General features: G+C 52.4%; 1 protein-coding gene and 1 long non-coding RNA gene across 2 annotated transcripts; one reads left to right on the forward strand and one right to left on the reverse strand.

Annotated features, from left to right (window-relative positions):
- Nucleotides 1-1,745: 1,745 nt before the first annotated feature.
- Nucleotides 1,746-22,558, forward strand: ASB13 (ankyrin repeat and SOCS box containing 13). The gene is made up of 6 exons (XM_026478696.4): nt 1,746-1,861; nt 9,515-9,702; nt 10,824-10,974; nt 13,638-13,772; nt 19,311-19,502; nt 20,660-22,558. The coding sequence occupies exons 1-6, from the start codon at nt 1,819-1,821 to the stop codon at nt 20,785-20,787; spliced, it is 837 nt and encodes a 278-aa protein (XP_026334481.1). The 5' UTR covers nt 1,746-1,818; the 3' UTR covers nt 20,788-22,558.
- LOC130542152 (uncharacterized) lies at nt 4,588-13,641 on the reverse strand. The gene is made up of 2 exons (XR_008956506.1): nt 13,554-13,641; nt 4,588-6,416 (listed from the first exon to the last, which is right to left on the reverse strand). It is a non-coding gene; the product is annotated as an uncharacterized LOC130542152 (long non-coding RNA).
- Nucleotides 22,559-24,075: the final 1,517 nt, after the last annotated feature.

Raw genomic sequence — 24,075 nt, forward strand, 5'->3', positions numbered from 1 at the left:
GACTCTTCCTTTCACTTGTACGTACAGAGGCCATTGTAGGGTTATTGATTGGCCAGATTTCAATATTATTACATCTCAGGAAATAGGCCTGAGGAGAAGGAGAGTAGTGGGAATGGCTGGTGGGTGAAGCACTCGGAACACACGCAACATTTACCAAGTAAGTCTGAGGTCTTACGTGGGTGTGGTTCATGGCCCCCCGCCAAACAATTACAACTGTAATATCAAAGATTATCGATCACAGATCACCACAACAAATACAGTAAAAAATTAGAAATAGTGCAAAAATTACCAAAAAGTGACACCAAGACACAAAGTGAGCAAATGCTGTTGGAAAAATGGCACCAATAGGCTTGCTCGACACACAAACCTTCAATTTGTTAAAAAAAAAAAAAATCTGCAAAGTGCAACAAAGTGAAATGCAATAAAAGGAAATTAACGCAAAAATAAATTACTAGTTAATATGTTCAGAACAACTTTATTTCAACTTGTAGGAAAATTAACTTACATCCTATACAAATTCCAGACTTAAAGACTTAAGAGCAGAACAGAACAATAATATACATGTTCTGGCTCTTGGTGGGGAAATACATTCTGACTGTTGGAGAAAGAGGGAACACTCTCAGAGTACATATTTCTGAATAGATAAAAACGTAAAATTTCTCTGCAATATTGAAATCAAGCAACAGAATGGAGAAAAATTTACAAAGTAAGCTAATTAGGAAATATCTGCTTTCTAATATATTTAAGAAATACATCCATGTCTCTATATAGACATAAATACATATATAAATATATGTGGTTTATAAATACATATGGTGTCTACAAATATACAGTCTATACTAAGATCTAGATGATGCTTTGTCAAGGAAGAAAAATCAAAGAAAATACGAACATGATACAAGGCATTGTTACAGGGAAAAACATAACATCCCACAGCAACTAGATTTTAAAAATGCACATTTAATACTGAGTGCAAGAAACTCGCAAGAAAAATGCAAGAGCCTAATTTTGTTGAACAAGTTGCAAGGAGGGTGCAAACACACGCTGCTAACAGGCTTGAAGTGTCATTTGCAGGTCTGGGGCTGGGACTCCCTAGGAGCTTTGGTCAGACAAGGTTCAAACTCCCGTTCGATGCAGTGCTTGCGGTCTGGACCCGAGGAAAAGACTCGAGTCCAGGGGAGGGATCAGCCCTTCTGCTCTCCACCCGTGTTTCCGCACTCCGTACGTCGTGCTATTTTTACTTTCCAGCCCAAACTAACTTCTATGCGTAGGCTCTGTACAGGTCAGGGTGGGAGAGAAATCTCGTGACGAGGCCACAAGGAACCTCGAGAAAGTTAAACCTTCCGAACCGTGCAACCAGCTTTGCAAAAGCAAAGCAAAGCACACCTCACTTACTCAGCGGCCCACCCGGACTTATCCGGAAACCCGTGCTTCCATCCTGCTGCGGGCCTGGGAAAGGCGCGTCTGCTTTGTCCTCACCAGACGAAAGGACTCGGGTGGAAAAAGCGGGGAGCGTGCCAGAGCCAGGAGGAAGCCAGTCTCTCGGAGCAAAGCGCAGAGCAGCTCCGCGCCGCCGCCCAGCCGGCAGCGCGACGCACGGCCCGGAGGTGCACCGGCGTGCGCTCTGCGCAGGGATCCACGCACCGGGGCCGCGTCCCGGGCGCCCGGCCGCGGCGGAACTACAACTCCCGCGGCCCCTCGGGCGGCCGCGCCCCGCCCCCGTCGGGCCCGCCCAGCCCGCGGAGCTCCGCCCAGGTCGCGGGCGCCGGAGTTGCCTGGGTCTGCGGGCGACCGGTAGAGAGCGAGCGGGCGAGGGGCATGGAGCCCCGCGGGGCGGACGGCTGCTTCCTGGGCGACGTGGGTAGGTGCGGGCGCGGGTACGGGGAGTGCGAGCGCGGGGCGGGCCCGGAAGCACCGACAGCCGGGCTGCTCCCGGGCGGGACAGGTGCGTCTGAGGACACGCGCCCGGCGATCGTGACGCGCGCTGCCCCGAGGGCGCCGGCGGGGGAGTTTTGGTGGGCCGAGGTTGGCGGTTCCCGTTCGGGAGCAGCCTCGGTGATCCCCGAGCATCTCAGGCGCGCTCTGAGTCCAGCTCCTAGTGCCCGGCCAGCGTGTTGCAGAGCTGGTCATCGTCGTGACGCGTCAGTCGTGGGACTTCCCAACTGCAGACCCACCGGCGCACCGCGCACCTTGGGGACGGCGCGGGGAGAGGGTGGGCAGAGTCTGGGCCAAGCTCAGAGCACCCAAGAGGTGCTCTGTGAGAGCGTCCTGTCGCACTGTCATTAGCATCCTACAGGTACACCCAGTTGTGATAGAAGCCATCTGCTCCTGGAGGAGGAGATGCCCTTGCGACAGGTCACCCTGTGTTTAAAAAAAAAAAAAGCCATCTCTGTCTGCACTGAATCTTGCCTACCATTCAGGTTACTGAAGAGTAAAATGAATTCGAGGGCAAAGGGACATTCTCTGGGGAAGCAAACGTCTCTGCCTACGAAGTAATACTACAGCAGATGAAATGTGCCCAGAAAGCACTTTGAAACCCTGGAAGCAAAAAAAAAAAAAAAAAAAAAAAAAAAAAAAAAAAAAGTCTAAAGTACCTTTCCACTGGTAAAAACAGCAGTGCTAATAAACGTAGAAAGTCTTAAGAGTCAGTTTAGTGTAAGAGGAATTACAGTCCTAGCAAGGCATGTATTTTAATTGATCTTGCAAAACAGCCCCTTCAACAAGATCAAAGGCATTTAGTAAGCGTCTGGTTTTACTTGGCGTTCCACCCTAGGCAGGCACAAGACTTTGACCCCGCCAGTGTGATCTGTGTTTGGTTCAGTAAATAAGCGATGGACAGCTAACCAGGGCAGCCTAGACACAGCCGCACATTTTTGGTCATGTAGAAGCCTTAATAACAGAGCATCTACTTCTGAGCACTTTTTTTTGTTTTTGCATAGTTTAAAGAATCCTGAAAAGCATAGTCCACTAATGGATTTATGGCTTCTGAGGTTCATGGATATTTTAGACTGTCATGGTTTTATTTCCTCCAAAAACTACGCCTGGACACTTCCATTCTCAACACTAATGAATCACCTCAATGTACTGAATCTGGAAGCCTGCTATCCCAGCAGAAGCAGAGGCCCATTGTAGGAATTGTAACCCATTTTAACTTTCTGATCTGAAATTCTAGATGCATAGTATACCTCAAAGCATTACGTTTTCCATTTTTTAATAGAACACCTCACAGAGGTAAAGATGGTACGTATTAAGGCCATATTGTAAAGCTCTGCAGAGAATTTACGGCAAGTCGCCTCCGAAGTGACTCCAGTATTCATAACTTAACAAACACAGTACAGCTTGTTACGGACTCAAGCGAAGTGTCCATTTGCAAAGTTGAAAAAGTGATCCCATGTTCAGGATCTATAGTCAAGAGCTGTACTCGAGAGGCTGGCAGAAGATGACAAAAGGGTACCTTAAGGATTTGGGGGCTCTAAGCCAGGTGAGCCAGTTTTTTTTTTTTCAGTCATCCTTGGCCAAGAACTCCAAACACAGCTCACTACCGTCTCAGGTATTCAGAAGGTCAGATGGAGAGAGAAAGGAGACAGTCATTAAGAGCCTGGAGCTGCTAGGTTATGGGCCAGCACTAGCCACGCGCCCTGGGGCCGCTGCAGGACAGTCCTTATGTCTGATAATTTAGAGGGACAACTGAGTTCACAAGACTAGAAAGAAGCAAGGCTGAGGCTTAAGCCCAGGTGCATTTTTTCTGGGTTGCTTGCTTTATGCGAAAAGGCTCATTCCCATCAAATATATTTATCTCTAATCGACTTGTAAGGTTACTTGAATGCTTTTTCCTGAGCAATAAGTCTCAAGAATGGGCTTAAAATATTCAGTAAGCTGTGTTGTAAACATATGTGTTCTCACCTAGGCTTTGTCGTTCCGTTTACAGAGCACAGGAAGAGCAGATTTAGCAGAATTCTTTAAGGGCCTTAGGGTTTTTGAAATGTTCAGTGACTGTTGGCTTCAACTTAAAGTCTCCAGCTTCGTTAACCCCGCATGAGAGAGCCCGACTGTCCCCAGAAGCCAGGCTTTGACTTCTCCTCTCTAGCTCTGAAAGTCCTAGATGATATATTCTTTCCATAGAAGGCCGTTTCATCCGCACTGATAACGTTTGGTGTAGGCACCTTCCTTAGTTTTCTCAGCTAGAGCCTCTGGACCACATGCTGCTTCACCTGGCACTTGTATCTTTTGGAGACCAGCCTCTGCTAGCTTCTGGTTTTTCTTCTTACAGCTTCCCCACCTCTCACCTTTCACAGAACTGAAGAGAGTTAGGGCCTCGCCCTAGATTGGGTTTTGGCCTAAGGCAATGTTGTGGCTGGTTTGATCTTCTGTCCAGACCACCTGAACTCATTCTCCGTATCAGCAGTAAGGCTGTTTCATTTTCTTATCATGCATGTGTTCACTGGAGCAGCACTTTTAATTTTTCTTGGAGAACTTTTTTTCTTTGCATTCACAACTTGGCTGTTAGGTGCAAGAGACCTAGCTTTCAGCCTGTCTTAGCCTTCCACATGCCTCCCTTACCAAGCTTAATCACTTCTAGTTGTTGTGTTTTTTTACATTTTTTAAAAAGATTTATTTTAGAGAGAGAGCCAGTGCACATGCATGAGTGAGGGGGAAGGGGAGAAGGAGAGAGAATCTCAAGCAGACGCCCTGCTGAGCGCAGAAGCGACGTGGGGCCCCATCTTGCGACCCTGAGATCGCGACCTGAGCCGAAATCAAGAGTCGGGCGGGGCGCTTAGCCAGCTAAGCCACCCAGGCGTCCCCATTTCTAGCTTTTGATTTAAAGCGAGAGATGTGGGACTCTTCCTTTCACTTGAACACACAGAAGCCATCGTGGGGTTATTAATTGGTCTTAATTTCAATGTGTGGTCTTAGGAAATAGGGGGCCTGACAAGAGGGAGATTGGGGAACAGCTGGTTGGTGAAGTCAGAACACACACATTTGTCAATCAAGTTCACCATCTCCTGTGGACATGGTCTGTGGCACCCAAAGCAGATAAATAGCATCAAAGGTTATTCATCACACATCACTACAACAAATGTAACCAAGTCTGAAATACTGCAGGAATTACCAAAATGCGACACAGTGAGGCAAACACTGTTGGAAAAATTGCAACACAGGATTGCCACAAGCCTTCAATTTGTAAAACAAAAACAAAAACAAAAAACAACGAATTATCTGGAAGTGCAAGTAATGGAAGACTCTCCCTGGCCTTCCTGAGCTGCGTCTCCCTTCCTGCTGCGAGATGGAGGGTCTCACCCCGCTTTCCTCTTTGTAGGGTTGCAACCCCTCCCTCTGCCGTGGGGTTTTGCTTCTTCCAGACTGATGTTACAGTGGTAGCCACTGTTCACTAGCCCCCAAGACAGGCGTGTCAGTGACTGGTAATTACTACCAGGGAGACAAACATCCTGACAGACCTTCCCGAGTTTCAGCTCTCCCTTTGCTCCCCACCCCACATGCGGTCAAGTCCCCATTTCACGGGGTCACAGGCTCTTTGGCTACTGGGCAAGACAGGGAGGCACCATGGGGGCGTGGAATATTCCTAACAGACACCATTTTCTGAGCACTTTGTGCCAGGCCACACGCTACGTGCTTTTGCTTTACTTTAATTTACCTTTCACGAACCACCAGTGAATATATTATTCTCATCAGCCCAGTTTCTAGGTGGACAAACACTTTGTTGGGGGGGGAGGCGAGGTCCTGGCCCCCGCCCTTCCCTGCCCCACGGCCGTGGCGTGGGCTGTCGCGTGGTCGAGCTGGGGCCATCTGGGTAGACCGTCATCTACAGACAACTGAGAAGTGGCCCTTCTGCGGAGAGCAGTCCACCCCGCTTAGGGTCTGTGGAAGCGCTCTGGTAAGATCTGGGACTGACAAGTTGATTAGAAGGTTTTGTAGGGAAATGTAATACTAACATGTGCAATGTAATAAAAGGGAACTGCTATCATGAAGAGGTATGTGACGTGATCTTGTCTTTTGAAGTAGGGGCATGACAGTAGGATAGGTCAGTATTCACGCAGCGTTGTCATTTAGGACTTTTTTTTTAAGCCTAGTGTCACTGTATCCTAGGGAACGGACACTGAGGAAACACAGCCGAAGCGTGTGCAGTCAGGTAGTTCACGGTCTCGGCTGGTTAGCGTGCTTTTGTCTGCACTTGGCCCAGACAGGAACCCTCCTTCCCACATAGTAGGGAGCCCAGTGGGCAGCGGAACCCCAGGCCCCCTGTGAGCCTGGACTCACCACCTTCAGGGCTCTGGCACTCTGTCCCACCGTTCTTGCAGGCTCCATGCTCAGGCGAGCAGCCTCATGGCCCAGCACCTCTGCGTTCGTGTCCAGGCCGTATCCAGACGAAGAAGGGACAGGGTCTTCTCCTGGAAGTCCTTGGGAGAAAGGGGAGTTTTGAAGCTGTGAAACCATTCACAGGCTCTCCCTCCCTTCCTGGGAACTACAGTTGGGTCAGATGTCCAACAGGAGCAAGGATTACCGTGATTAACTTAGATCACTCATCTGGGGAGGAAGGGGTGCTTCTGGGAACAATCTCTGTGGCCATTAGTCTTTTTCTACAGAGTGGCACATAGCCGGCAAACAGGTGGTGAGCACAGTCTGCTGGGCACAGGCAGGCAGGCCGTGGGGGCACAGACAAGACCCTAACCCAGTGTGGATGGGGGCGGAGGTGGGGCAAGTCCTCTGGGGAAAAACAGCCTTTGGATTGCAGTGTGGAAAGGTGCAAGTAGAATTTGTCCAGGGTGAGAAGAGGTAGGAGTGGGGGAAAGAGTGGGGGGAGAGAGCAGCTTTATTCAGAGGGAGAAATATGGTCTAGACCAGTGGTTCTCAAAGCGTGGTCCCCAGACCAGCTGCATGAGCATCATGTGGGAACCTGTTAGGGCTTCACCTTCTCACGCCCCACGGAGACCTACTGACTGGGACGCTGGGGGTGGGCTCAGCAGTCTGTTCCCGCAGGCCCTCCGTGTGGTGCTGCTGGGTGCGCCAGTGTGAGAGCCACTGGTTAAAGGTATGGGGAGGTCAGAGTGCCACCTCCCATGTACCTCATTTCTAGAGCCGAAGAGCAGTGACGGGAAGGGCTGAGCCAGTGTGTAAGAGAATTTTACTCCATGTGGCGGTCAGAGTATTGCCTTTATTAATCAGAAATTCGTTGAATGTGTCCTTGGAGGTTGAATGCAAAAATAGTTATGGTTTGAGATAAATGACAATGAGGGTAATCTACCAAACTCATGAGATCTTCAGTAGTACTTAGAGGAAATTTATAGCTGTAAACATCTAGATTAAGAAGAAATAGCTCAAATCAATATCCTTCCCTCTTAAGACACTGGAAAGAGAAAACTAAAGCTAAAGAAGCAGAGGGAAGAAATAATAAAGATTAGACTGGGGGCGCCTGGGTGGTTCGCTGGGTTAAGCGTCTGCCTTCGGCTCAGGTCATGATCCCGGGGTCCTGGGATTGAGTCCCACCTCGGGCTCCTTGCTTAGCAGAGAGTCTGCTTCTCCCTTTCCCTCTGCTCCTCCCCCTGCTTCTGCTTTCTCTTGCTCTCTCTCCCGCTCCCTGCCAAATAAATAAATAAAATCTTTAAAAATAAATAAAGATTAGACAGGAAATCCATGAAATAGAGACTAGAAAAACAACATAGAAAAATCAACAAAACCAAAAGTTGGTTCTTAGGAAAGTTCAACAAAATTGACAAACCTGTAGGCTAAACTAATCAAAAAGAAGATGCAAATTACTAAAACTAAAGTCAAGAATGAAAGAGGGAACATTACTCTGACCCTTATAGAAATGAGGAGCATAAAGGGACACTTTGAACAGTGGTGTCTCAGCCTGCCAGGGCTGCTGTGACAAGATGCCACACACTGGGTGGCCTGAACCATGCATATTAATTTTCCCAAGCTCTGGAGGCTGGAAGTCCGAGATCGAGGGGTCAGCAGGGTTGGCTTCTCCCGAGGCTTCTCCTCCCCTTAGTTTACAGATGGCCACCTTCTCACTGTGTCCTCATGTGGCTTGCCTCTGTTCATGCACATTCCAGGCGTGCATCCTAATCTTTTTAAGATTTTATTAATTTGAGAGAGAGAGAGAGAGAGTGTGCACAAGCAGGGGGAGGGGCAGAGGGAGAGGGAGAAGCAGGCTGCCGGCTGAGCAAGGAGCCCGATGCGGGGCTCGATCCCAGGACCCCGAGATCATGACCTGAGCCGAAGGCAGACGCTTAACCAACTTAACCAACTGAGCCACCCAGAGGCTCCTGTGTCCTAATCTCTTATCAAGACCCCAGTTAGATGGGATGAGGGCCCACTCCAGTGGCCTTACCTTAATTGCTTCTGAAAAGGTGTGGTCTCCAAATACAATCACATTCTGAGGTACTAGGGGTTAGGGCTTCAGTTATGAATTTTGGGGCACAGTTCAGTCCATAACAAATTTTAGGCCAACAGATTAGGTGATGTGCATGAAGTGGACAGATTCCTGTATAGACACAAACTACCAACTGACTCTAAAAATAGAAACTCTGAGAAGACCTATAACACGCGAAGAGATGGAATTAGTAATTGAAGCATGCAGCAGCAAAGGACAGCTCCGACCCAGAGGTCTTCACAGGTGAATTTGACCCAACGTTTAAAAATTCGATACCAATTCTTTGGAAACTCTTCCAAAAATCAGAAGAGAGAACAATTTCCCAACTCACTCTGTGAAGCGGGTATTACCTTGATACTAAAACCAGACCAAAACATTAATCCTAAGACAGATGACTTACAGACACAAAAATCCTCTACACATGGGGCGCCTGGGTGGCACAGCGGTTAAGCGGCTGCCTTCGGCTCATGGGCGTGATCCCGGCGTTGTGGGATTGAGCCCCACATCAGGCTCCTCTGCTATGAGCCTGCTTCTTCCTCTCCCACTCCCCCTGCTTGTGTTCCCTCTCTCGCTGGCTGTCTCTATCTCTGTTGAATAAATAAATAAAATCTTTAAAAAAAAAAATCCTCTACACACTAGCAAATCAAAGGTACCATCCCGTAAGGAAATGCCATGACCAAGCGGGTTTATCCCGGAAATGCATCGTTGGTTTAACATCTGAAAGTCAGTCAATGTGATATATTTCCACACAATTCAGGAGAGCTGCCATGATCGTTGCAATAGACACAGAAGTATTTAACAAAAATCCAACACCATCTTGTGATTTTAAAAAACCTCAGCTAGAAGGGGAGGTGAGCTTCCTCCATCTGGTAAAGGCCACCTGCGGAAAAACTCACAGCTGATATCCGACCTGATGTGATGGTAGCTGAAACCAAGAGTCAGACGCTCAATCGACTGGGCCACCCAGGCTCCCATCAGCCAGGGATTTTGAGGAGTGTTTGGACCAACTCCATGATCACACATAGTGTCTTGGGTTTCATAAGAGTCCGTGGGATCGAATGGGGTTCTCTGGACCTGGACGGCAGCGGCACGGTCCGGTGCTAGGTCTGCTCTCCTTTGCAGGTTTCTGGGTGGAGCGCACCCCCGTGCACGAGGCCGCCCAGCGCGGGGAGACCCTGCAGCTGCAGCGGCTGATTGAGAGCGGCGCGTGTGTCAACCAGGTCACGGTGGACTCCATCACGCCCCTGCACGCGGCCAGTCTGCAGGGCCAGGCGCAGTGTGTGCAGCTGCTGTTGGCTGCTGGGGCCCAGGTGAGTGGCCCTGCAGGACGGACCCCCGAGACGGGAAGGGACGGCACCTGCTTCCGAGAACGTAGGGAGGGAGGGGAAGGAAATACGAGGCCTGGGATTAGCGTGATGGGCAAAAGCACGGAAAGTAGAGAAACCCCTGGAGGGGGAGGAGGAAGCCCGAGTGGGCTGCAGTGGATGCCGACACGGGAGCCGCCTCTAGGTCAGCTGCACACCGAGGACCAGCGTGGTCATGGCTCAGCTCTCCGGAGGGCGCTGGGGGCCAGAGAGAAGGCAGTTGTAGCGAGGGAGAGGCAGGGGGAGTGCTCTGCAGGGGGCAGGAGCAGGCCTGCACATCGCAGGGCCGAAGAGCTGCTGCTTGAGTCCGGGAGCAGGATTCTGGTCTCTGAGATGACGGAGTGGGACGCTGGTAAAGCAGCTCTCGCTGGAAGGTGGAGGTGGGGGCGGCACAGAACCCAGAATTCTGGTTGGTTTTCCCCGGTGTAAATACTCCCGCCAGGGCAGACTGGGAGCCCCCCGCGGTTTCTGGCTGGCAGAGCGGCTGCGGGGAGCTGGGAGGACTGGCCTGACACCCTAAGCCGCTGGAACACGGGCTCCAGTGTCCAGTGCCTGGTTCACACTGCACCGCCGACTCTGAGGCCGGCCCCGAGGAACCGGAGCACCGTTTAGCGTGTCCCCGAATAGCAGCTGAATTCAAGGCAGAATCTGCCAGCTTGCAGAGTGGCCTTTTTCCTTCCCCGTCGTGTTGCGGCTAGAGGCACACATGAAGCTTCAGGCACTCCTAGCTGAAGTTCAGACTCGCTCTCCTACCCTGTCTCCCTCAGCTTGCAGTCTGGGTGTGTGTGGGGTGGGGGGCAGGTGGCAAGAGTGAAACAGAGTTGAGCCTGTCCTGGGAGAAGAGCCCCGAAGAGGACGCCTCCCGCACCTGGCAGGCTAACAGGCACTCCCAACCCCCGTTCCTTTGTCCTTGAACGCCCTTGCCTGGCGCAGCACGCTGGGAAACTGGTGCTTCTAAGAAGGGCCTTTGCAAAGATGACTGTGCATCAGGGGGAGAGAGCGGGTCACGTGGGTCCCCCCCCCCCACCCCGACGCTCGCCCTGACGCTCGTTTCTTCTTCCCACAAGGTGGATGCCCGCAACATTGACGGCAGCACGCCCCTGTGCGATGCCTGTGCCTCAGGCAGCATCGAGTGCGTGAAGCTCTTGCTCTCCTACGGGGCCAAGGTCAACCCACCCCTGTACACCGCATCCCCGCTGCACGAGGCCTGCATGAGCGGTGAGTCCACACAGGAAGCAGTGTAGACGGGAAGCCATGGGCTGGCTAAGGAGCGCTCCCAGTCTGCTTCTGGCTCTTGGTCACTGGGCTGTGAGAGCCTCAGCTTTCCCTCCTGAAGATGGCTTTCACCCGGAAGTAGGGGCCATGGTTCTAGGACTGGATTCCGTTTCTTAGCGGTGTCCTCCAGTGCCTTTCACATGTTAAAACTGGAAGTCCCTCCACCCTGCCGTGGCTGGCTTAGTCTTCCCCGCCCTTTGCCCTGTGGCTCCCTGTTCTAGTGGGGAGAGGGGACCCAACATATGCCCGAGGACAGGTGCTCTCAGGGAGAAGGGGGCTCATCCTGGAGGCTCGGAACAGATGGGCTTTCAACTGCCCTGCAAGAATGGATAGGTTTCAGATGGTGGGAGGGTAAGAGGAATACCACTCCATGCACAGAGAAAGTGACTCCTCCAGGCTCACTGGACCCGAAGTTCCCAGTGGAGGGGCAACAGAGAAGACTGGAAATTTAGGGCAAGCCCGGCAGGTGAGAAATTGTTAAATGACAGACGAAGGAGTTTGGATTCTACTCTTTTGAGCAAAGGTTGCAGGCTTGTGGCCAATACTTTGATTGGCCGGCACCGTGCTCGTCTGTGTTGTGTTGTGTGGGGGTGTGTGGGGGGGTGCACGCTCTTCCATGGCTCCTCTCAGAGCCGCTGTTCTCTGCTGCCTCCCACCCCACTTCCCAGTGAGGTCATCTTTTGTCACCCGGACCTAGTCCTGAGACCACACCACTGCCGTCGAGGTCAAACGAACATTGTACAGTCCCAAAGACACTTTATGAAACCCAGGACACTACATATGATCCTGTAATTGGTCCAGACACTCCTCAAAATCCTTGGGGGTCCCCACGGCCAGAGGGTGGAGGCCAGAGACTTCGGCATGGCCTGTAAGGGGTTGGTGGCCTGGGCCTCGCTCAGGAGCTCTCCGAGCCCTCTCCCACCGCTGCCCCACACAGACCCGCTCTCCAGTCCCGCCTGTACCTGCTCAGTGCCCCCCCCATTTCACACCTGCGTGTCTCTGCATGTATTCTTCTCGGCCTGAGACCCCCACCTGTGCAGAATGGACTGGGACAGGAGCAATCTCTTGTTTAGATAGTACGTACTCGGCCCTGTTACATACATTCCCTGGGTGCTCTCTCTGGGCCGATAAGTGTCTGAATTTTCTCAGGTCATTGATTTGTCATTCCATGTGGAGGGCAGTAAGGACACCTTTTTAAATTTATGTCCTGCTCTTAGGCCGATGGGGAGGGGAGGGAAGGGCTTTTCATGTATCTGCTTAATTGCCTTAAACTCAGAATAATCCTTATGCTAAAGCAGCATAGTTTGGGGTCGTGTCGTCTGCTGCTTTTCAGTAGAGGAGTGAAGGGGTAGGGGTGTCCTGATGTGGAGAGAGGAGCTGGGGCCAAGGCAGTGATCTAAGTGCAAAGCCCTTAGAGCCCAAGTGGGTGGATTCATGTAGAAGGCTTTGGGGGGAAGATCAGCAGGATTTAGTATGAGGGAGAGCAGAGCACAGGGTCAACACAACTCAGGAGTGATGCCAATGACAGAGACGGATTGGCCAGGAACAGGGGCCCCCAGGGACGGGAGGGAGAGGACTGTGCTGTGGTCAGGACCCCAAGAGCGTGGCCAGCGGAGGGCTGGAGGTGGAAACTTGGTAGCTACCAACGATGAAGCATGATTAAGGGAGGAGAGAGGATGCTGCCTGGGACAGAATAAACCTCTCCACTCAAACCGAGCTGGAGATACCAGGGAAGAGGCAGGAAAAGCCAGGGAGAAGGGCAGGGGAGCTCCAAGGTAAGGAGGCTCAGGGAAGTTCATCTGGGAGCCTCGGACTCGGGCTGCCAGCAGCTTTAGAAGATCACCTCCAGAGATAATGCTAAGTGAAATAAGTCAAGCAGAGAAAGACAACTATCATATGGTTTCACTCATCTATGGAACATAAGAAGCCGGAAGATCAGTAGGGGAAGAAAGGGATAAAGAAAGGGGGGTAATCAGATGGGGGAATGAAACATGAGAGACTATGGACTCTGAGAAACAAACTGAGGGCCTCAGAGGGGAGGGGGGTGGGGGAATGGGATAGACCGGTGGTGGATAGTAAGGAGGGCACGTATTGCATGGTGCACTGGGTGTTATACGCAACTAATGAATCATCGAGCCTTACATGGGAAACCGGGGATGTACTGTATGGTGACTAACATAATATAATAAAAAAACATTAAAAAAAAAAAAAAGAAGATCACCTCCAGGCTTGGCGTTCCTGACACAGCTTGGGAGACAGCCTGGAGGCGGGGAGCACCATCCTTCCCACTGAGGAGCAGAACCCGGCTGTTCGGAGGTGGTATTCCCAGACCGTTTGCCCTCCCCTGAGAGGGTCAGCTGTGCCCTCTCTCCCCCTCCGCTCCCAGGCAGGCTCGGAAACCCTGCAGGCTCAGAAGGGACAATTCTTTGGCTCCCTGGGGCCACACAGAATTGTGAACCGGGTTTGGTTGGGCCGCAGCTCTGGGTCCCCTTCCTCCCCCTGCAGCTGGGCACGGGGCTTACCTGTTCAGACGCCACTCTCTCCGCCTTGTTGCAAATGCATACATTCATGCACGCTGCTTCTCCTCCTTTCCCACGGGTTTGAAGGAAGTTCTGAATGCGTGAGGCTGCTTATTGACGTTGGGGCCAACCTAGAAGCTCATGACTGCCATTTTGGGACCCCTCTTCACGTTGCCTGTGCCCGGGAGCATCTGGACTGCGTCAAAGTGCTGCTTAATGCAGGTAGGTCTGCGTTTTGGGCTCAGGGCGGGTGTGTTGTGTTTAAACCTGCTGTGCCCCGTGCAAGTGCGTTGGTCTTTACACCTGTGCGGCTCAGTGCAGGTGTGTCCTGCTTCTCCCTGCGGCTCAGGGCAGGTGTGCTGGTGTTCGTACCCGCGTGGCTCGGTGCAGGTGTTTTGTTGACCTGCACCGAGCGCTGGCCGCAAGCTGGGCATTGGAATCGGACAGACCAGCTTTGAAGCGGGCTCTCCCACTCGCCAGCTGAGACCTTGGGCCTCGGTTTCTCTATCTATAAAACTGGAGAAAATAAACCCCATTTTGCAGGGTGGTTGGAAGGACTTGTGATCACATTTCTGCAGGACCCGATGCTCGATGAATGCTGGTCGCTATTTTTAGTGGCCACGGGGACCATCACAAAACCCACCTAATGAGTTTGCAGCTAAATCAGAAAGAGGTGGAGATCCGCGGGAGAGGAGCCGGTAGCGCGTTTGAAATGCAGGTCCTTGTCGGGTGTTCCAAAGTGGCTCAGGGGAGGGAGGTTCCCAGGCAAAAACCAAAAAACAAAATGAAACACAGCCCAGTCAAGTGAAGGTTGAATTCAGGACCCATCTACCACGGCAGTTTTAAAACGTAGCCAAAGTGGGTGTTGACAGGGAGTTTTCATTATGAACCCAGTGTAAATATTTTGTTGGAAAATTTTAGCTCAGCCATTCCGGGTGCAACTTAGGAGAAAACCAGACCTGGTCAGGAATAGAAAGCTGACGCGCTGTCTCCGGACGACGGTCACTCGTGCTTCAACTATATGTGCGTTTCTACTGGGGGTCTTGCTTTCGTGAACCACTTTCACATGTTTTCAGCGAAGAAGGTTCGTTTGTGTCAGGTTAGCCATTGGGGTGGTTTTCTTTTTCACACAACGATTAAACATCTAGATGAGAAGTCGTCCTAGGCCTTCCAGGCGATCGCTCCGCTTTTCGGTTAACCAGGGGTTCTGTAGCTGCCGTGACCGCTGAGCTGAAAAGGCAGGATTTTGGTAACAACCGTCCCCAGAGCACCTGCTGTCCATGTGCTCAGGACACCTGGTGCCCTTTTTTCTTTGGTTCCTTTAGTGGTGTCTCAGGGGAAAAGGATCGAGTCAGGGGCTTGAACCCCAGCATCCCTCTGTGTTAATTAGGACTTTATGGAACCGATTACTCTTGTAAGTAACGGGGAACCAACTGCAGGGGCTGAGGGGACGTCTTGGTCCAGGTGACCGAAAGGATCAGAAGGAGGCAGGTGTCAGGGTCACTTTGCCCTGAGGGTGGGCGGCACGGTCCGGGAATCTTGTAGGTCCGCTGTCCACCCCGCTTGCTTGATCCCATGCCTGGCATGCCTTACGGGCTGAAAATGGCTGCGTCAGGGTTGGGCTCAAATGCAAACACTTTTCTTCCCCGAGACTTCAGGTAGTTTTCTTGTAAGAGAGAGAAACCGCTTCTCCAGCTGTGTCCCACACACTTCCCCTTCTGTCCCAGGGGCCCAGATTGGGTCCTGGGTCCGAACCTAGTCCAGCCCCTTTGTGCAGTCTTGGCCATATTCTGGTTGGCTCAGGCCCAGGTTATTTGAACCAATTTCTGGGGGTGGATGGAGAGGGATTAAGCAATCAGGGCCCATTCCCAGGGCTGGAGGCCAGGCCATCCCCCCACCCTAGCAGCCACCTCCCCCCCCACCCCGTCCCCCCGTTGCAAGGTGTGGGCTCACTGGGGTGGGCTGGTCAGAGTGGGAAGGCAACCGGGGGCTTTCCATACACCTGGAGGACGGAATGAGGGATAGAGTAGAGTCCCCAGGGAAAGGCTCCCCCATGCACCTGTGGCGACCACCACTGCCTGACCGGCCCCTCTGGATTTGACTGCTACTGTAGACCTGAGGGTCGCCTTTGACAGCTCCTCCTTCCTAGATCGCAGGGATTCTTTCCAAAGAAATCGTTTTCAGCTATGGGAAACCTCAAACATACGGAAAGTAGAGAGAAGAGGGCAGCATATGGGCTCTTCTGAAAGTAGTGATTCTTCACGCGGTGGGGGTGGGTCACAGCCCCCTTGGAAAATCCCCTGGAAGCCTAGGACCATGTTTCTGGAAAACTGGTGCCCTTGGGCCCCCTGCGTGGAGCCCAGCTGGTGGCAACCCCCAGGTCAGCATGGAGGCTGCAGGTCTACTCCAGGCCGAGTCCCCTCGCTGCAGGCCTGCAGGCAGTGTGGCAGAGGAGGGGGCTGGAGCTGGTGAAGGTCCCGTTGTCCTGGCGAGGTCACAGTGACCGTAGCCCTGCAGGAAACCTTGAACTCTGCAGGAAGCGCTCAGAGGAGCGGGGGAGGGTGCTGGGCGCACCTTTCAGCCACGGACACCACGCTGCTGGGGCCTCCGTGTCCCAAGTCACGCGGGCTTCTTGGCGTGTGTGGCCGTCCCTGGTCTTCGCGTGCTTAAGGCTTCAGTCTGAGTCCACTTTGATCCTGTTGCGCTTCCAAACCAGACTTTGACCCCTGTTTCCCTGAAGCAGGAGGTTGAGGATTTTTAATGCCCAGATGCCTTCAGTTGTTGTACCTGCTTCCTCTCTCTCTCCCTTGCTCTCCCCCTCTCTCTCTCCCTTCCCTCTCTCCTTCACTCCCTCTCTCCTTCACTCCCTCTCCCTCCCTCCCTTCTTCACTCCCTCTCTCCCTCTCTCCTTCACTCCCTCTCCCTCCCTCTCTCCCTCCCTCTCTCCATCCTTCTCTCCCTCCCTCTCTCCCTCACTCTCTCCCTCTCTCCCTCCTTCTCTCCCTCTCTCTCTCCTTCACTCCCTCTCTCCTTCCCTCTCCCTCTCTCTCTCTCTCCCTCTCTCCTTCACTCCCTGTCTCCCTCTCTCTCTCCTTCACTCCCTCTCTCCCTCCCTCTCTCCTTCACTCCCTGTCTCCCTCCCTCTCTCCTTCACTCCCTCCCTCCTTCTCTCCCTCCCTCTCTCCCTCCCTCTCTCCCTCTCTCTCTCCTTCACTCCCTCTCTCCCTCCCTGTCCCTCTTTCTCCCTACATCTCTTCCTTCCCCTCCTCCATCCCCTTCTCTCCCTCCCATCCCCCCCCCAGTTCAAGGCACATTATCATCATCAGTCCCCACAAAGTCCCCACCTTCTCCCCTCTTCCTTCTTTCCTCTGTCCCTGCCCCCCAGCCCCCCATTTTAATGTGTGTGTGTGTTTTGTAAGATACACGGGAGGGGGGGAGGCATGTATCTGTAATTGACAGACTGCGCTGTGTTACACTTTGCCCTCTCTGCTGTTTTCTGCCCTGTATTTTCAACCCTCCAGCCTCATGTACTCTGTGTGCCCGGGTCTGTGGTTGTGGTTCCTGCAGCTGCAGCACGTGCCAGTGTCCCCTCGCGATCTCCCGTCTGTGTCACACCCAGTCCAAAGGAGCCTAGAGCACAGTCTAAGAACAGCCCGTTTTGTACCTCGGGATGCCACCTCGTGGAGTCCCCCTGCCCTGTACCCTGAGAAGCCCTAGTGAACGGGATGGAAGGGGGTATGAGTGTGAGAGCTATTCCTACCCCGAGTTTTCTCCTTGACTGCCCGTCCCCTTCTGTCTTGCTAAATAGAGACAGTCTCTTTCCTTCCCGCTTGGCCAGATCATTGCCACAGTCAATGACCTGCGAAACCGCTCCGCACTTGATTCCGTACACTTGACAGTTTATTTTTCGTTACCAGTTTGCGTCTAGCGTTCACACTCCTGCTTTGACTGCAGCTGTGGAGTTCTTTCGTCTTCTAGGCGGCTATTGGAAGAGCACCCCCCATGTGGTGGTTCCATGGGGGGCGCCGTTCTTCTCTTTACCGTGTTGCCTGTTTTGCAGCGCATATCTGCTGGATTAAACACTTGGGTAACGTCGCCTTCTTCCTGAGGGATTTTTTCCCTGACCTCACTTGGGAGTTTTGGCTGCGAGCGGTGGAGAGCACGTGTCTGCACTTGCGTTATCTTGTCGGGGTGCTTGCTGTGTTCTTAGGATCAGGCAGTGACCGCTGTTACCGACACAGTTCTCAGGTTCTACTAGGGCATTAAACCTGTTTTAACTCACGGGTTCCTGGGTGGCCCCGTTGGTTAAGCATCTGACTCTGGCTCAGGTCATGATCCCGGGGTCCTGGGATGGAGCCCCCTGTTGGGCTCAGATGGGAGGCTGCTTGTCCCTTTCTCCCTCCCCCAACTCGTGTGGGCTCGTGCTCTCTCTGCCTCAAATAAATAAGTAAAATCTTAAAAAAAAAAAACCCTTTTAAGTCAGAAACCAGGATTTCTAAATATTTTTGAGCAGTGGAACAGGAAATCTAATAGCCTTACACTCCTTATTTCCTCTAAATGTATCATGACGTGGAGATATGTTGGTGATCTGATTTCTTTTAACCTCACTGTGCTGATATTTTATGACTGATTTGAGTCTGTTTGGGGGGGGTAACTTCACTAACGCTGAGCAATTTTCTTGGCTTAAGATAGTTATCTCCTATCCCCTTTCTCTTATAACCTCCTTATCCATGAGGAGCAGACTTCAAAGAAGTCGGTATTTTCTTTAAAAAAAAAAAATCCTGAGGGTCCAGGAGATCCCCTTGCACAGAATTGGTGATGGCTGTGCCCTGTGAATGATGTTTTACACAAATCCTATTTTTATCAAAATCTTTATTTTTTATTGCATCTAAAAATATCGTAATTAGCTACTACTTGTCTGCCTCATTTTGAACGTCTGCTATTTTTTTTAAAAGATTTTATTTATTTATTTGTGAGAGGGAGAGAGAGAGAACGCGCGCACCGCGCGTGCACGAGCATGAGCCGGGGGAGGGGCAGAGGGAGAAGCAGACTCCCCACTGAGCAGGGAGCCTGATGTGGGACTCGATCCCAGGACCCTGGGATCATGACCTGAGCTGAAGGCAGACGCGTAACTGACTGAGCCCCCCAGACGCCCCTCTGAGTGTCTGCTATGATCCCGAAAACAGGTGGGCGGCAGAGCTGAATTCACAAGTAAGACACCTCATGTCTCACCCAAACTGTGGAGGAAGTTTGGGGAACGTGACCGGTGTTCCCCTTGAGCTTCTCTTTTGTGAATCAGCATTTACATGTAAGGACCGTTCTTCATTCCTGCAGCAGAGCTTTCTAGAGCCTCCGCCCGGCGCTGAGTGAGTGGGAGCAGGAGAGCTTCGTTCAGCAGCTCGCCTGTGCTCTCAGAGCCTCAGGACCCGGGGACAGCCTGGGTGGGCTCTTAGAACTGCCTCTGAACTCACGGGGAAGTTCCCTGTTTTATTTTTCTTCTTTTTGGTTCCGTTTCCAGTTACATTACTTTCCTACAGCGACCTGTCTGTAGCTCTCTTACCATCAGGGAAAACAGTACTTACTTACTGCTTTGGGATCTTGAGAAAAGCTTCTGAAAAGGCTGCAGCAGAGTCTTGACTGGCCTTCCTGGCTGGGGCGTTGCTTGTATACACCGTGCTGGGCGGGAGAGTCCCAGCCGACGTCTCCGTCGGCTCCCCGTCCTCTCCTTGGTGACCCTTGCTCTCCACTCCGGGCCTGCAGGGGCCAATGTGAACGCGGCGAAGCTTCACGAGACCGCCCTGCACCACGCGGCCAAGGTGAAGAACGTGGACCTCATCGAGATGCTCGTTGAGTTCGGAGGCAACATCTACGCGCGGGACAACCGCGGGAAGAAGCCGTCCGACTACACCTGGAGCAGCAGCGCGCCCGCCAAGTGCCTGGAGTTCTACGAAAGTGAGGCCGCGCCGTCCTTGTCGCTCGAGTGTGCTTGCGTGGTTTAGCTTTGCACAAGCTCGCTTGCAGGAGCTGCTCTGACGGTCTGTCCAATCATGCACGAGTCCCCGTGAGCCACCCCCAGCCTTCCGGAGACAAGGGACGGATGGCCGGGGGCCAGACTTCTTTGGGTACAGATTTTTAAATGAGTTTACACAGCCTTCCAACCACAGGAGTTTTGCAGACACCTCTCGGTTGGGGGAAAAGAACCCCAACTTACTCAAATGTTTGCCGGCCCCACCCAACAGCATCCATGTGAACTTAGAGGCAGGCACCATCCCAAACTGTCAAACATTTCCTGCAGGGTATTTCTTTTCCTGCATCCAAATTATTTGGGGGATGAAGTAACAGAGGAAGATGAATTTCTCTAGGATTTCTTTTTTTTTTTTCCTCTCAAAGATTTTTTTTATTTCATAAATCTTCATCGGTTGAGAATACTGTGTTTGGCTAAGTTATATTTTTATCGAGCAGATGTTTGCAGCTTACGTGGGTTTTTAAAGCCTCAAATTGTAAAAGCTGACGCTGCTCTGCAGCTGCTCGTGAGCCTCGGCGGCCGGGGGCCCCCGGGGACCGTCCATCCTTGGCCCTGGTTTGCTCACCCCTCCGAGCCATGGCTGCAGGCTTCACCTTTCGCCCCGAGGTCCTGACCCTCAGGACTAGGACGCGGGCTCGCGGGCTGTGTCTGCCAGAGCTGTTCCGTGGTGTGTGTGCTCCCCGGGTCCCCTTGTGCCCCGCGGCCCGCGGCGGTGAGGGCACCTGCCCGGCACTGGCCCTCGCCCTGTCCCTCATCTCTCTGGAGGTTTGAGAAACAAGCCCGCTAGCCACAGAGTAGTCCTTTGCTGACAAGTCTGTGTGCCAAGTTATAACATTACGGAAAAGGAAAAAGAAAAAACAACTCCCCAGAACCCCACAGTGGATGTCACCCAAATTCCATTTCCTGATCTTCTTCCCTGGTCCGTGGCTGTCCTTGCTGGTAGCCTTCCGGAGAAGGCCTGCAGGCCACGTCCGAGCTCCAGGGAGAGACAAGCGTTTCCACGTCCACCCTGGTATTTGCTAAGTTGGAGGGTGTTGTGCTCCTTCCTTCAGCTGACCGCATGATTCCTGTTCCCTTTTTTCAGAAACACCTCTGACCCTGTCGCAGCTCTGCAGGGTGAGCTTGAGGAGGGCCACTGGCGTCAGAGGACTGGAGAAAATCACCAAGTTGAACATCCCTCCCCGGCTCATCGATTACCTTTCCTACAACTGAGCCGCAGGCCCCGGGAGGCAGGAGCAGGCGGGGGGCACCCTGGCTGCCGGCCTCGATGAGCCCAGCGGCGGGACCACAGGGACCTGCATTGTCTGCAGCCGCCCGACGGCTAGAGAAAGAACAGCGTTCCCCGAGTCCCTGCCTGCTGGCCTGTTCTGTCTGCTCTGCACATCCTGGAGGATAGTTCGAGGCCCTGGGAAGGCCCTGCCTCAGCTTCCGCAGGGGGCACGGCTCTGTGCTGGCTCTCCTGGAATTTCGCTCTCACTGCGCCTGGTCCCAGCCATCCAGCGTCCTCCTTTCACTGACCTTCCTCAGAGGGACTGTCGGGAAGGACTCCCCTGGGAGCACAGGGGAAGGCCAGGCGGGCTGGGGGTCCAGGGCCCTGATGCCCGGGAGGCCGGGCAACTGGCACCATCTCTGAGTCCTTTGGCACTAGGGTGGCCCTGGGTGTCCAAAGGGAGGAGCCTGTGCTGCAGAGGTCAGGTCCTCACCACGTGGCCCCGGTCAGCTGCTTTGATGACATCCTGCTACTTGGACGCTTTTTTCTGGAGCTGTGGTTGGCACTTTGCAAGGCCCAGACTCTGCCCAGGTAGACCTGTCACTCAGGGGGCTTTGCACGGGTCTTGGTCGGGGAAGCGCTTTGCACGGGTCTTGGTCGGGGAAGCCTCAGGTTACTTATTCCCACACCCAGCACAGTGTTTCTTAGGAGCTTTGCAGCCCTCAGCTCTTAACAAGTTTGTCGGGGAGAAAATCTTTTAGAGCGTACGTAGCCTGCAGCACTTGGGTTTGGTTGACGAGTCTGCAAGAGCGCAGATAACAGAGGTACGTCCGTGCGTACTGTATTCCCCAGTAGTTGTTTCCAGCGGGAAGGACCGTTAGGACACCCTTTAGGGATGTTTGCTCACCTGTTTCTGCAGTTGCCAGATTCTCTTCCTACCCTACAGTTTGCTCGCTCCTCGAAGCTCTGAAATTGGGAGGAGAGGGAGGTTGCCAGGCCCCGTACTAACCGCCACTGACTCGCGCGTTCTGCAGATGCTTACGGAACACCGATGATGTTTTAGGAGTTGTCCAAGTGTGTCGAGCTGTGTAGGAATCCGACTCACTACCCGAGGTGTGGAGAGAAAACGTGTTCCGGTCTGTTCCGTAGTAATAGAAACGGCGAATTCTACAGTCTCGGCCACGAGGTGAAGTCTTCGGTAGTATATTGACATTGCATTTGTGTCAGATTCTCTATCCTAATTTAGAAACACAAACAAAAACCAGGCAGTTAAGCGAGAGGACGTCTGCACAGTTAGCTCCGGTGCATTTGGTTTCTGAGGGCATGGGGAAGGCACACCGCCGGGAGTGTGTGGGAGTGTGTGGGACAGAGTGAGCCTGGACCGGGGAAGCCAGCGGCAATGCATGACTGGGGGCGGCTCTTCTCCCCGACGTTACTTGGTGGGGCCCCAGATCTGGGGAGAGTTTCACGGTGGCTGCCACGGGCATTTTCTGTCTCGAAGATGACATTGATGCCATTGTCACGGTGGTGCCTCGTTGAGTGCTGAGACCGGGTCGCTCCCGTTCCGGTACCATGTGAGATCCGAGCTCGGGGTAAATGGGTATTTTTGCTGTACTAACAACAGCAACAACAAAGTCACTGGGTTCTGCCCATCCTTCTGTGAAACAGAAACCGGCCTCTAGCCACGAACGCTGACACGCTTCCCCCCGTGGAGCACTGAGTGCAGAATCGGTCCCCACACTCACCACTCAATAAAAATGGTTTCAGAGTCCATCCTGACGTTCACGTGGCCCTTTTGTTGGGAGCAGACACACTGATGGGGCCCTGCCCGACTCCCAGATTCCCGTCTTCCTGCCTCTCTGTCTCCTAGTGCTGATGTCGGTGACTGAGAATTTAGGGTCTCTTGTAGCTTTTCTCCCCTCGGCCTTATTGAGATGTCATCGACATGGATCCCACCGGTACCCTGGGCAGGGGGGTGACCGAAGACACGTTTCTCCACTCCTCTGAGCCCGGATCTTCCCAGCCGCAGTGGAGGGAGGAAAGGTCAGACCCTGGTCGTTAAAAGGACGTTGATGCCCAAGTCCTGAATCTTACGAGTGAGAACATGAGGCCCCGATAGCCTGTGTTTTCATGAGGCTGAAGTCAGGTGATTAGAAGATACCTCGACAAGTACAAAGTGCTCCCCCAACATGAGAGTTAGGTGGGTTTGTGTGTACTGCGGCTTTATTGATGTTTGTAGAGCTTACGGCTGTGTAAATGATTCTCTCCTGCCTTTGGGACCGTCCCACTTATTTCAGGAGAAACAGATCAGAAGACCTCTCCGTCGGCATTTTCAAACTTGGCGGGTCAGGAGACATTTGCAGCACAGAAAACAAATGACTAGTAATGAAAATATAGAAAGATCTCCCAGAAATCATGAAGGAAAAGGTTCGGGCTCCTGGTGGCTCAAATGGTTAAGCGTCTGCCCTCAGCTTAGATCATGGTCCCAGGGTCCTGAGATCGAGTCCCGCATTGGCTTCCTTGCTCAGCGGGGAGTCTGCTTCGCCCTCTGCCCCTCCCCCCCACTCGTTCTCTCATCTCTCTCTTTCTTTCTCAAATAATAAATAAATAAAATCTTGAAAAAGATTAATAACCCGACAGAAGAAAGAAAACAGGCAAAGACTCTGGACAAGAAAGTTATAAAAGAGAAACCTCAAATGTCCCCTGATGGGAAAGGGTGGTTAGTAATGATCAGGGAAATGCAGATTAGTGAATATTTACTTCAACAAAAAGATATCAGTATATAGTGTCCTCTTGATGACCGTTGAAAGGTCTGACTGTATGTTGGTGGGCCTGATGGGCATATGGGGCTCAGGCTGCTAGTGGGGGTTACAGACTGATACGTGTATTTTGGGAGGCGGTAGATGATGTCGAGGACCCTTAGACACGCATACCACACGTACGCGGGATTTCTCCTTTTATGAACGTACTTCGAAGAAACACAGGCACCTCCCACGGAGTCAGTGTGAGGACGTTTACTGCAGCAGTGTTGGTAACAGCGAAAGGCCCCATTCGTCGGGGTAAGTTGGAGAGCATATTCATAGTACGTCTATCCTCTACCAAGGTTAAGGTGGATTCGAGTACGTGTTTTCACACTAACAGATCTAAAACTTACAATGGCAGATGGAAAAAGAAGTTGCCAGCTTCATTTATGAGCGGTATGACTCCACTTGTATAGATTGAAATACACAACAGCCTAAGTATGGAAGCGTGCCCGTGTCTGTAGGAAATGCATGAAATCACAGAACCGC

Source organism: Ursus arctos, unplaced genomic scaffold (genome assembly GCF_023065955.2).
Source record: "Ursus arctos isolate Adak ecotype North America unplaced genomic scaffold, UrsArc2.0 scaffold_30, whole genome shotgun sequence".
NCBI classification, from domain to species: domain Eukaryota; kingdom Metazoa; phylum Chordata; class Mammalia; order Carnivora; family Ursidae; genus Ursus; species Ursus arctos.

Excerpts from the sequence above, each read along its gene's own strand:
- ASB13 (XM_026478696.4), top strand. The coding sequence starts at position 1,819 with ATGGAGCCCCGCGGGGCGGACGGCTGCTTCCTGGGCGACGTGG. Across the intron at positions 9,703-10,823 it reads TGTTGGCTGCTGGGGCCCAG|GTGGATGCCCGCAACATTGA; the intron begins GTGAGTGGCCCT and ends TCTTCCCACAAG. Across the intron at positions 10,975-13,637 it reads GCACGAGGCCTGCATGAGCG|GAAGTTCTGAATGCGTGAGG; the intron begins GTGAGTCCACAC and ends ACGGGTTTGAAG.